At 41.5% G+C, this 13,392-nt stretch overlaps 1 protein-coding gene across 1 annotated transcript; it reads left to right on the forward strand.

The window, feature by feature from the left end:
* Window positions 1-352: 352 nt before the first annotated feature.
* dapk3 (death-associated protein kinase 3) lies at window positions 353-10,163 on the forward strand. The gene is made up of 9 exons (XM_086272366.1): window positions 353-508; window positions 1,188-1,300; window positions 5,822-6,182; window positions 6,758-6,887; window positions 7,032-7,080; window positions 7,210-7,236; window positions 7,324-7,476; window positions 7,895-7,940; window positions 8,140-10,163. Exons 2-9 carry the CDS (start codon window positions 1,239-1,241, stop codon window positions 8,674-8,676), a joined length of 1,365 nt encoding a protein of 454 aa, XP_086128492.1. The 5' UTR covers window positions 353-508; window positions 1,188-1,238; the 3' UTR covers window positions 8,677-10,163.
* The last annotated feature ends 3,229 nt before the right edge of the window (window positions 10,164-13,392 follow it).

Raw genomic sequence — 13,392 nt, forward strand, 5'->3', positions numbered from 1 at the left:
TACACAGTAACACAGGCATTTACACACACACACACACACACACACACACACACACACACACACACACACACACACACACACACACACACACACACAAATCTACTTGCAAGTACAGTGTGCATGAATGTGATTCCAGGTCTGACAGTGAAAATGATAACATCAGTAGCATTAAGTTGTCGGTCTATTAACACACTTATGATTAATATTTTGAAAATATTTAATAATATGCTGACAAAAACACAGGCGCTGGAGGTGGTGGAATTGAAGATGTTAACACGTCAATTGGGCGTGACCAGGACGGACAAGATTATAAATGAGTACATCAGAGGGAGACTTTGAAGTGAGTGGTTTGGAGACTGCATTGATTGGCGCCGAAGGTTAATGCTTTTACTTTTGAAGGACACCGGAAGCTATGTGTTCCGCCGCAGTTAGCCTGATGTTTTCTCAGTCGGGGAGTTCACACACAACTACTTGGCAGAGGAATGCAGCACTCGTAGCCAGCCGTACTGTAAGTATCTGTAGTAGAAATCCCTTCACTTTTGTGTGACTAAATATATGCGTTGTTGTCAGTATTTGAGTTACTATGAATCCTTTTCTTTGTCTTTATTAAGCGCTGTGTTTCTACGGGACGCTAATGTTAGCTTCACAGCTAAGCTAGCTGGTTTCCGTCGTCGGGATTCCCTTTATTTCTTTCCTTAAATTCTTTAATCAGTGTTCAGATTGTAATAAGTTAACACGACGATCCCGTTTCACGAGTTTACCTTTGTGTTTGCTTTAAATAGGTCTTCCTTTGTGCCGTTTTTCTTTTATGATGGAAAAGTGCAATATAAACGTCGCAATTTAGCATCTTTTTAAAGTCATTATCTGTGTATTGTCAGTTAAACATTGATTCATTTGGCTCGTAGTTTGTTATCTAGCCAGTGAAAGGTAACATAGTTGGTTGTGTAGTCCCTTTAATTGAGTCGGAGAGCTGATCCTGGGAAGGACATGATGTAGTAGGACTGGTATGCAGAGGTCTGACATCAGCTAAAAAGTCTCCAAAGCAGCGTTGACTCCAAATAAGGATGAAGAAGCCCTAAAGTGCTAACACTGTCTTATCACTTCCTCCATACTCTGTACTCTGTGGTGTCTGTGGCCTCTGTGTCACATATCCACGTTTAAGTTATTTTTTTATTTTTTGGCTGCAGGAAATCTGAAGGCGTTACTCCCATCATCATCATCGTAAGAGTCAGCACACCATGGCTGGCTTCAGGCAAGAGGATGTTGAGTTGTACTACGAGATGGGAGAGGAGCTGGGGAGGTAAGCTTTGTGGGCCTGTTTTAAAACGTTTAATTGAAAGCATTATATGTGAAAACCCTGCTTTCTTCTTCATTGCTGTCCTATCCAGCCGTTGTGCTGTGTGCTTCAGTTCATCTGAAAGTGTAAGAACACTTTTTTTGCATTTGTAAGACACATTTTTTAAGTTGTGTAAGCGATGAGTTTTCAGCTTATCAATGCTTTCCATAATTAAAAACAGATCTAAATGTGAAATGCTGCTTGAGATGGATTTTAATGCCAGGTTGGGACTGATCTGAACAGGGCTAGATATTTAATATGTGTGAGCAGCACTGTATTAAATGTCATCTTTAATTCTTTTCTGCTGTGCTGGATAGTTTGTGAATGAGTCATCACATTTTTGGAGATGAAACACAACTTTCTGGCTTACCTTTTTTTTTTCTGCAGTAATGCAGCAAAAGTGTGACGTCACTGCCTCTCAATGTGCCCTTGCACCTCTGCTGTAGTGTAAGAGAGGGGATGGTGTGTGTGTGTGTGTGTGTGCAGATACTAAATGGATCTAAACCACACTGTTTTATTTACAAATGTCTGTTTTATTCTATGTGGAATAAAACAGAATTTTCTTGTTTTTAGTTGTGTTAATGATTGTTTTGTTGTGCTGACAACACACTGTTTTGCTTTCTTGAGCTTCAGTCAGAGATTTTAACTTCTGTTTGGATAACAGACATTTAATTTAATTCTGGATGGAGCACTTTCAGTGGCAGAAACTTTTTGTCACTCATCCAAGTAACTTCTTCAGTTCAGTCTCTGCTGACTGCAGATTGCAGTACCACTGATTAACAATGGGCTGTGAGGTCAGTTTCATGATCATTGATCAATGCCCAAGAGTACCTTTGTTAGGACGGTGTTCTCTCTGTGTTGTAGTGTCCTGATGACACATTTGTGCTCTAGTGGATGATGAGAGTCAAAACCTTAAATGCTGATCCGTGTGCGTTGGTTTACGGTACACGTCGACTTTTAACTGTGCCCCATTACTGATGGAAATTTCACAGTCTAAGAAGGCTAGCACAGCACAGTTGGATCAGGCTTAAGCAGTATTTACACTTGTAGGCCAGTGGCCAGTGACTCTTTCAATGATGAGGATGTACACATCCTGGACAGGGAACATTTATGTGAAAATGGAAAGACCATCTCGGAATTGAGGAAGGAGCTCAGGGTACATCTTTCACCATGTTACAATGCTGTGATTGCAGGCCATTGATCAGTGGCCATGATAATATGCACATCAATGATCATGAAACAATTGTTAATCAGTGGTGCTAGTTTTGATCATCATCATGTGCGGTTTGTTGGTGAATTTTGGCTCATGCTTCTTCACTATGTTGCTTTAGTTTATTGAGACATTGGACATTCATTTATCACAGCTGTCTTGAGGTCTTTTCACAGCATTTCAGTCTGGTTGAGATGTCAGTTTTAATTTACTGTGGCAACACCTTCATTTTTTTTTTCAGTCATTCTGTTGGAGATTTGTTGCTGTGCTTGGGGCCATGTCCTGCTCCATGACCCAGTTTCAGCCAAGCTTTAGCTGTTGGACAGATGGCCTCACATTTGACTCTAGAATACGTTGGTATACAGAAGAGTTTGTGGTTAAGTCAGTGACTGCAAGGTGCCCGTGTCCTGTGGCTGCATTACAAGGCTGGATCATCACCCCTCCACCACAGTGTCTGACAGTTGATGTGTTGTGTTTGATTTTGCTATATGTTGGTGTGCATTATGGCCAGATATCTCCACTTTGGTCTTGTATGTCCAAAGCAGATTGTTTCTGAAGTCCTGTGGTTTGTTCAGATGCAATTTTGCAAACCTAAGTTTTGCTGCCATGTTTTTGGTTTTTTTTCCCAAAAATTTAACAAACTTTAACATTTAACATGTTAACTGAGCTCTCTAGAGTCTGAGATGTAGTTCTTGGGTGTGTTTTGCAGTTTACTTGAGCGTTGAATGGTCTGATGTTAGGGTGAATTTGCTAGGATCTAAACTTCTGGGATGACTTAATCCTAAAGATCAGCAAACTCCCAAAACGTCTGCTTTTATAGAGGTCCTCACACTTACTGTTGATTGGTTGATCAAGTACATTTGATGACCCTCTTAATTCCTATGGAAGCAGAAAGGGTGTGCTTTGTTTGCCATAGGACTAGGGCTGCCACGATTAGTCGACTAGTCACGATTACGTCGACTATTAAAATCGTCGCTGACTAATTTAATAGTCGACGCGTCGTTTGAAGCTTTGTAAGATCCCAAAAGACGCAGGAATAAGTAGTAGGATTTAAGAGCCACCATTCTCCCGAATTTCCACCCGGACAACAAAATTGAAAAACCATATCGCAGAATTCATAGCGCGACCCAGCCAATTCCAGTTTTCAACAATGGCGGCAGCTACTTAGTTTTAATATCACTCTTATTTCTCTTTTAACATATTTTCAGGTGAGAATGTAGCCGTGTAAACTTCAAATATCTGAGCCGACCGACACATCGTTTTCAAACCCCCGCGGTCTTTCACTACTCGGGTTAAACATGATATACAAGTCACTTTGATAACTTAAAAATGTTATTTTTTGGCTTTTTCAGTGTTTTATTTGTTCGTGAGTAAATCGGTTTGACTGAGATTAAAGTTATTAGATTAAATTAAATTTACCTTTATTAATCCCTCGGGAGGGTTCCTCCGGGGTTTTCACACAGCTGAATAAACATCAAGCAGAAAACTAATTAAAGAAAGTGTGAGACGGTCGAGAGTTTACGCCAGAGCCCGGTTATATTCTAGATAGCAAGGAGCAGACGGCAGAGTTTCACTCCACCGAGGGAGCTCGTGCCATACTACCCGGCTTTCTTTAGACCGTGAAGGCCGGGTCCTCAGGTGGAAGCAGCCTCTGAATTTGGACACCCCCGCTGTTTCCGGGCCGGTGTTCTGGGAATCCATCCTACCCGACAAACCATCCTACCCGTTGTTTCTGCGCATGCGCACAACACGAAATTAAGTGGCGAACCATCCTACCTTTGTGAATGTGACCTACAACCATAATTTAACAGCTAAATTTAGTGGAAAATTGTCCTACCTTTGTGAATATGAGCCAGAAGCATACTTTAACGGCTAAAATTAAGTGGCAAATCATCCTACCTTTGTGAATGTTACCTATAAGCATACTTTAACGGGTAAAATGAAGTGGCAAACCACCCTGGCTTTAAGAATATAAGCTACAAGCATACTCTGATGGGCAACATTAAGTGGCAAACCGTCATACCTACTTAAATTTGTGCTGGAATTACTCTGTGACTGCAGAAATGTGCATAAACTACCTACGGTAGGACGTTTTGCCAAAGTAGGATGGTTTGTCAGAACACGGGTCAATAATAACGGTGACATTTAACGTATTTTATCCGATAAATAAACACTGTAAACTGTATTTATCACCCCCCCCCCCCCAAACAGCCCTTTTGAATGTCTCTCTAAATCTGAGGTCTCAAGGTTGGCAAGTATGGCCACAACACCTCACTCTTGGAGCACTTTTTTGCCACATGTATCACAAACCACGTCTCAGCTGTTTGTGGAAGTAAAATACATCCGCACAATTACGCTCAGCCATTGTTGTGAGTGCGCACACCAAGGGGCTGCGAGACATTTATACAGCCGTATTTCGCACATGACTATGAAAGGCGGAAGAGGAAGTAGTTCCTTTGAATGTAGACGATCTGAATGTTATAGTTTCTTTCCACTGTGTTCCTGTTAATGATAAACTATAAATTTACTCTAAATTACTAAAATATCGATATTTTAATGTGAGAATCGATTCTAGAACATAAATGATTGGTATCGGAGGAATCGATATTTCAGGATCGATCCGCACATCACTACTGCTCAGTTGTCAACAATGGTGGCAGCTAGTTAGTGTTAATATTACTCTTATTATTCTTTCTGGGTCACAAAATAAACGTTTAACATATTTTCAGGCGAAAATATCTGCTCAGTTTATCAAGACATCACATATTTTCAAAAGCGCTCCGACGTTTTGTGCTCCGACGTGGGTAACGGACGTCTCACCAACTCGATAGCTAGCCGGAGTTCAAGGCTCACTAGAGCCGTGAGAACACCGGACTCCCGGCAAATCGTTTTCAAACCCACCGCTGTCTTTCACTACTCAGGTTAAATATATATAAGTCACTTAGACAACTTAAATATGTTATTGTTTGGCTTTTTTTTTGTATTTTATTTGTTCCTGAGTAAATCGGTTTGGCTGAGATTGAAGTTATAGTTTTTACACAGCTGAATAAATGTCAAGCAGACAGCTGATTATCAGCTGTCTGCTCTGTGTAACACTAGATACAACTGAGGTTATTAGCTAACAGCATTTAGAGGTCTTTGCTGATAAATATCTATGATGATAGACAGACATGCAGTGCCTTCTGCTTAAGAAACATCTTTTTTTTTTTTCCCCCATCACAACATGAGGTAGGAGAACATTGCGTTGACATCTCTCTGATCTTTCCTCTCTGCAGCGGACAGTTTGCCATCGTCCGTAAGTGCAAGGAGAAGAGCACAGGCATCGAGTACGCAGCCAAGTTTATCAAGAAGCGGCGGCTGTCGTCCAGCCGGCGGGGGGTGAGCCGCGAAGAGATCGAGCGCGAGGTCAACATCCTGCGCGAGATCCAGCACAGCAACATCATCACCCTGCATGACATCTTTGAAAACAAGACGGATGTGATCCTGATCCTGGAGCTGGTGTCTGGAGGAGAGCTGTTCGACTTCCTGGCAGAGAAAGAATCTCTGACTGAGGAGGAGGCCACGCAGTTTCTCAAGCAGATCTTGGATGGCGTTCAGTATCTCCACTCCAAACGCATCGCTCACTTCGACCTCAAGGTCAGCACTGAGGGGAAACTTGAGGGGCTCTTATACAGCGGTGGTAGATGACATGTTGGTGAGAGCAGACAAACACGGCTGCCCTGATTCTTTTGGGCTAAAAACATGGTAAAATATATTTTGGGCTAAATATCTTAACATTAATGAAATCATATTTTCAGGGAGGACTACTCTCAATGGGGTTAATGTACTAATCTCATTTTTGATAGCTAAAAGTTAGACATAAGCTTCTAATAAAGGAAAAGACTACTAATCTTTATCAATAAAGATACGGTGACCAAAGCCTTTAAACTGTACTGCAACATTTAACTTCACGAGGATAGAATAAAAATCGTATAATAGGATTATTTCTGTATTATTTTAGTTGGTGGATGATGGCATGTACAGGAGCAAAGCTTATTTTTATGGACTTGTATGCAAGCTGCTGACAGTGGTGATAAAATGCAAGTGTCACGGTTCAAAAGCTCAAGTAGAAAATGCTGCTTTGTCAGTGTCTAATGTCATCGACTCGCCCTCCTCCTCCTTTCAGTGATATAGTTGTTTTGTTTTTTTCTCCATTTTTTTTTATCTTTCAGCCTGAGAATATCATGCTGCTGGACAAGAATGTCCCCAACCCCAGGATCAAGCTAATAGATTTTGGGATCGCTCATCAGATCAAAGCAGGAAACGAGTTCAAGAACATCTTTGGAACACCAGAGTTTGTTGGTGAGAGCCCGTGGCCTCCTAAATATTCACTTCCAGCCTTGTGCCAGATTGTTTCCATGCAGTGAGTCAGACCCTGTGAGAGGGTGATCGTGGCTTCAGATTACATCTGCTTTGAATTAAAGGGCTCATTCCTGTGTTTTACAGCACCAGAAATAGTCAACTATGAGCCACTTGGACTGGAGGCAGACATGTGGTAAGATACCAACCTGTTTTTTTTTTTTTGTTTGTTTTTGTTTTTTTTTTGTTTCCCCCCCCACTTTCTGAAGCTGTGGTTTAACCTAACAGTTTTTACTGATCTTTATTTATCCTCTCGTCTCTGCAGGAGCATTGGTGTCATCACGTATATTCTGTGAGTGAAGCTTATAGTTTGTAAAAAAACAGAAACCACCTGATTCTTCAAAACGGGCTCTAAAGTAAAGTTTCTGACTGGTTACAGGTTGAGCGGTGCCTCGCCGTTTCTGGGCGAGACCAAACAAGAGACGCTGACCAACATCTCAGCTGTCAACTACGACTTCGATGAGGAGTATTTCAGCAACACCAGCGAGCTGGCGAAGGACTTCATACGCCGTTTGCTAGTAAAGGATCCTAAGTAAGAATATCTTTATGATTTTTATCCAATGCTTGTTGATGTCACAATTCCAGAAATGTATTAGCTATAGCACATTGTTGTCGTCTGCTGTGATGAGCTTTTTTCTAGACTTGCAGAATTTTAACTTTTGCTTATTTACCTTGATCAATCAATCAATCAGCGGTCGCTCAGCTGCAGCGGGAAGATAAAAAATTCTTAAATACGTAGTGTAATGATTGTAGAACATGCAGAAACTGAAAAAATGCAGCACACTAAATCAACAAACACGCGCATGGTGAATCTCTCTCTCTCTATATATATATATATATATATGAATGTACAATTTGCATAGAATATTTGTATACTTCATGCAGATGCTGGCACTCACAGTGCCCTGGTCTTCAGCATTTAACCACCACTAATGGATTTTCTTTTGCAGGAAAAGAATGACCATTGATGACAGTCTTGAGCACCCCTGGATTAAGGTTTGCAGTTTAAGTCTTTGTTTACATCTTTATAGATTAAACATTCAGTGAAGTGGGAAAAAAATTGAAGAACTTCATGTGAAATTTCACATCTGATAATCAGGCCAACTGAAAATATGACTCTTTTTACTCCCATCTTTTGGTTCTTGTCATCAAATTCTTGCTCGTTTTTCAGACCTGTACCTTTTTACCTCTTCAGGTCATTAAGAGGCGGAACGTACGCCAGGAGGACAGAGATCACAAGACTGAGCGCCGGCGCCTGAAGACTACTCGTCTCAAGGAGTATACCATCAAGTCCCACTCCAGCATGCCTCCGAACAACACCTACGCCAACTTTGAGCGCTTCTCCCAGGTGCTCGAGGAGATTGCGGCGGCTGAGGAAGGCCTGAAGGAGTTGGAGCGCAACCAGCGCTCTTGCCGCGAGGACGTGGCAGCGCTGCTATCGATATATGAGGAGAAGGAGGGGTGGTACAAGGAAGAGAACCAGAGCATCTCTGGCAACCTGAACCACATCCGCCAAGAGCTGCAGCGCACGCAGACGCAGCGCAAGAAGTGCCAGGAGGACGCGCGGGTCACTATGCAGTCGGCCAACATCCTCAAGCGCAAGTTTGGGCGCCTGGAGAACCGCTACGAGGTCCTGGCCGAGCAGGTGGCCTCCGAGGTCCGCTGGGTGGAGGAGCTGGTGAAGTCAATATCGGCAGAGAAGGACGGCCTCAGCTCTGGCAGCACGCCGTGAGCGGCGCTGACATCCAGCAGTGAGGGTTTCATCATCAAGCTTTCATCTTGCCTGTCGTCTCTGCTCGTGCACTACACAGCGGAGTTTGAGAGGGTCAGTCGTCATCATAAGCTACGCCGCCGCTGTCGCCCATCAGAAAGGGAAAAAATAAATAAATAAAAATCCTACTTTTATGTCACGTTTGAGAGAACAAGAAGCAGAGAGGCAACATGTGGAAGCCATTCCTCTTTGAAAAATCATTCCTGTGTCAATGAATTTATTTAGATTTTTACTAATTTCATGTACTGTAATTCAGCTGTTTGCTTGTTTTGGGGTTGTTTTTGTTTGTTTGTTTTTTGTTTTGTTTTGTTTTTTACACAGAAATGAATTCATTTGTTTACTTGGTTATTATTATACCTGGTTATTATTTTAAAAATTGGTCTTAACTTCCTGTTGCTTTAAAAGCCTTCACTCTCCAATCATCTGTTCCCGCCTCAGGTCACATGAGAAAGCTTCACAATATTCGGTGTATAGTTTCAGGTTTGAGGCATTAGGTGGTATTTATTTTTTGCCTTTTTACATTTCAAATGACTTTAAAATTCATATTTGGGACGTGTAACTATAAATTATGCAAACCCTCAGCACAAAATAAAAGTTTTAGGGCTTTATTTTAATGTCTGATTATTATTTTTTTAAGTTTATTGAACATTTCTGGGAAAAATAAACAGATTACATATCAAACAGAGGCAGTTTTTAGACTTTAGGGTTAGTTTTTCACAAGTTACATTAACAAAGGTTTTGGGGTTTGTTTTTTTTGTGCACCTCAGACATTTTAATGCAAAAGAAATCACCAGCAAAGTAGAGCAATAATTATTTTAATCAGTTTTATTTCAATCAGAGACTTTGCAAATGTTATTTCTTATCTTTTCCTTTGTTTTGCTCAAAGTCAAAATAGTCTGGAAGAGAGTCTCTGTTTTACCTGTAATTGGTATCAAATTACATGTTTTTTCCCCAGTAAGTGTCCCAGGAAACAATTTGTAAGTTGTTGTTTCTTGAATGAAATGGAGCAGTGGGAAAACCAGATCTGGGAATGTATATACTCGTCTTTGCAGTGCCTGTAATCTCATTGACCTTATTGCCTCTGTGAGCACTCATCCGTCACCCAGTGAACATCATCTGCTCAGTGTCTTAAAACGCAGTGACTTTTGCACAAGCAGCCTTGTAAACCAAATAGTGTGCATGGAAACTCCGTACGTATGCTCTAAATCCCTGCGCACCTTAAATGCTCCATCGATGAGTTCCACATTCAGCCGACACATTCCACATGTACAGCATAGAAGGCATTGTTGTATAATCTGTAGTATTTTTCTGTAGAGAAATGTATCCATTTGCACCTATGAGTGTAGAGGAATTTTAATGTATTTTAATCTGTCTGTTGATGTAAGAAAGAGCTGTAAAGCATCTGTCCAGACTCGTTTCAAGCAAATAAAAGTGACACTTCAACCAAAGCTTACCTGTGTGTAGATTATTATTCATTTTATCACGCTAGCACAACACCATGATGCATTCAACATTACAGGAGTTAAATCGCTTAAAGTGAATACCTTTTTTTTAAAAATGTCTTTTCTTTTTGAGAAACTTAAAAATTACAGTGGGGCAAAAAAGTATTTAGTCAGCCACCGATTGTGCAAGTTCCCCCACCTAAAATGATGACAGAGGTCAGTAATTTGCACCAGAGGTACACTTCAACTGTGAGAGACAGAATGTGAAAAAAAAAAATCCATGAATCCACATGGTAGGATTTGTAAAGAATTTATTCGTAAATCAGGGTGGAAAATAAGTATTTGGTCAATAACAAAAATACAACTCAATACTTCTTAACATAACCTTTGTTGGCAATAACAGAGGTCAAACGTTTACTATAGGTCTTTACCAGGTTTGCACACACAGTAGCTGGTATTTTGGCCCATTCCTCCATGCAGATCTTCTCGAGAGCAGTGATGTTTTGGGGCTGTCGCCGAGCAACACGGACTTTCAACTCCCGCCACAGATTTTCTATGGGGTTGAGGTCTGGAGACTGGCTAGGCCACTCCAGGACTTTCAAATGCTTCTTACGGAGCCACTCCTTTGTTGCCCGGGCGGTGTGTTTTGGATCATTGTCATGTTGGAAGACCCAGCCTCGTTTCATCTTCAAAGTTCTCACTGATGGAAGGAGGTTTTGGCTCAAAATCTCACGATACATGGCCCCATTCATTCTGTCCTTAACACGGATCAGTCGTCCTGTCCCCTTGGCAGAAAAACAGCCCCATAGCATGATGTTTCCACCCCCATGCTTCACAGTAGGTATGGTGTTCTTGGGATGCAACTCAGTATTCTTCTTCCTCCAAACACGACGAGTTGAGTTTATACCAAAAAGTTCTACTTTGGTTTCATCTGACCACATGACATTCTCCCAATCCTCTGCTGTATCATCCATGTGCTCTCTGGCAAACTTCAGACGGGCCTGGACATGCACTGGCTTCAGCAGCGGAACACGTCTGGCACTGCGGGATTTGATTCCCTGCCGTTGTAGTGTGTTACTGATGGTGACCTTTGTTACTTTGGTCCCAGCTCTCTGCAGGTCTTTCACCAGGTCCCCCCGTGTGGTTCTGGGATCTTTGCTCACCGTTCTCATGATCATTTTGACCCCACGGGACGAGATCTTGCGTGGAGCCCCAGATCGAGGGAGATTATCATGGATTTCTAGTGTGGTTCCCCAGCTGCACCAAGGCCGATCAGCAAGCACTCCAGCGGGTGGTGAAAGAAGCTGGCAGAATTATTGGAACAAGTCTGCCAGAGATCAGTAATATCTTCCCCACTCGCTGTCTGAGGAGGGTGCACAGTATCCTGCGGGACCAACATCACCCTGCGCGCCACCTTTTCCATCTGCTGCCCTCAGGGAGAAGGTACAGGTCTATACAGGCCAGAACATCCAGACTGGCCAACAGCCTGTATCCACAGGCTGTGAGGCTCCTGAACTCTCTGCCCCCCTCTCACGGACAATAACCATATCCAACTTCTTAATTGCAATGAACTGGTCTGCATTGGTGCATCATATCTTTATTCTCTTCCCCCTCCTGCCCCCCCCCCCCCTTTCTTAAATAGATAACTATCATATCTGATATCATATCTCACAGTACAATAATATTGAATGGGTTGCATTGTTGTATTTTGTCATGTTTCTCAGGTCTTTGTCTGAATTTCTACGAACATTATTGCTAAGGATTGTCTTATTGCATTGGAGTCACACTGGGTTAAATATGTACACTTGGGTTTTAAGGGGTATTTATTATTTTCTTCTTTTTTTTGGGTTGTATGGAAGCCCCAAACACAATTTCATTGTTCTTGACAATGACAATAAATAAATAAATACTAAATTATCAGTGGTCTTGTATGTCTTCCATTTTCTGATGATTGCTCCCACAGTTGATTTTTTCACACCAAGCTGCTTTGCCTATTGTAGATTCACTCTTCCCAGTCTGGTGCAGGTCTACAATACTTTTCCTGGTGTCCTTCGAAAGCTCTTTGGTCTTGGCCATGGCGGAGTTTGGAGTCTGACTGTTTGAGGCTGTGGACAGGTGTCTTTTATACAGATGATGAGTTCAAACAGGTGCCATTCATACAGGTAACGAGTGGGGGACAGAAAAGCTTCTTACAGAAGACGTTACAGGTCTGTGAGAGCCAGAGATTTTCCTTGTTTGAGGTGACCAAATACTTATTTTCCACCCTAATTTACGAATAAATTCTTTACAAATCCTACCATCTGAATTTTTTCCCACATTCTGTCTCTCACAGTTGAAGTGTACCTCTGGTGCAAATTACTGACCTCTGTCATCATTTTAAGTGGGGGAACTTGCACAATCGGTGGCTGACTAAATACTTTTTTGCCCCACTGTATGTCCATAATTATCTGGACTATGACAAATTAGGTTTTGTCTCTGCCTTCAGCTTTGCATTTGATAACTGAAAATCATGCTGTGTTGGGCTGAAGTCATCGACCCATCATCAATATAAACACCAGCAGTCATGCATGCCCATACCATAATACCGCCTCCACCATCGCTGAAACTTGTCTGAGCCCCTCTCTGTTTATGCTCCAGGAAAAACCATGAGGTCTAGCTCAAACTTAATGCTATCCATCCCATGGACTCATCTCAAATCTCGTGGTGATAGAGCCTTCTCTGTGGCAGGTCCCAGACTTTGGAATAGTCTTCCCCTAAATATTATATTAATATAAAATAGATCTGCACAAATAGTTGATCCATTTAAATCACTACTAACAACACATTTTTATGCCCTGGCTTTTAACACACAAGCATTTGTCTTATTTAATAGTCTTAGTTATAGTTTTAATTCTTTTATTGTCCTATCATTGCTTTATATTGTTATTGTTTTACATCGTTTCTTTTTAATGGCATTTTTATATTGTTAAACACTTTGTGCAGCATCGTCTGTCTGGAAATGTGTTACATAAATAAATTTCACCTTAAATCAAATTTCCTGTTCTCCAGTGTAACCGGTGGCTTGCACCTTGTTGTAAGCACTCTGTATTTACATCTGTGAAGTCATCTTTTGATTGTAGACCTTAACGGTAATACTAATACCTCCTAAAGAAGTTAGGTGTTGGAAGGCTGCTTTTGTTAACAGTGAAACAATTCTGTCATCATCCACTTTAGCCGTCTCCTGTGGTCTTTGCAT

Source organism: Aulonocara sp. 'chitande type north' Nkhata Bay, linkage group LG18, assembly GCF_057382095.1.
Source record: "Aulonocara sp. 'chitande type north' Nkhata Bay isolate Kocher_YH1m ecotype deep benthic linkage group LG18, A_spYH_male_GT1.1, whole genome shotgun sequence".
Taxonomy (NCBI): Eukaryota; Metazoa; Chordata; class Actinopteri; order Cichliformes; family Cichlidae; genus Aulonocara; species Aulonocara sp. 'chitande type north' Nkhata Bay.

What these genes read in the sequence shown, in the direction of transcription:
- dapk3 (XM_086272366.1), top strand. Translation starts at nt 1,239, where the DNA reads ATGGCTGGCTTCAGGCAAGAGGATGTTGAGTTGTACTACGAGATGGGA. An exon ending in ATGGGAGAGGAGCTGGGGAG is followed by an intron (nt 1,301 to 5,821) that starts GTAAGCTTTGTG and finishes TCCTCTCTGCAG; the next exon opens with CGGACAGTTTGCCATCGTCC. An exon ending in TGGAACACCAGAGTTTGTTG is followed by an intron (nt 6,888 to 7,031) that starts GTGAGAGCCCGT and finishes TGTGTTTTACAG; the next exon opens with CACCAGAAATAGTCAACTAT.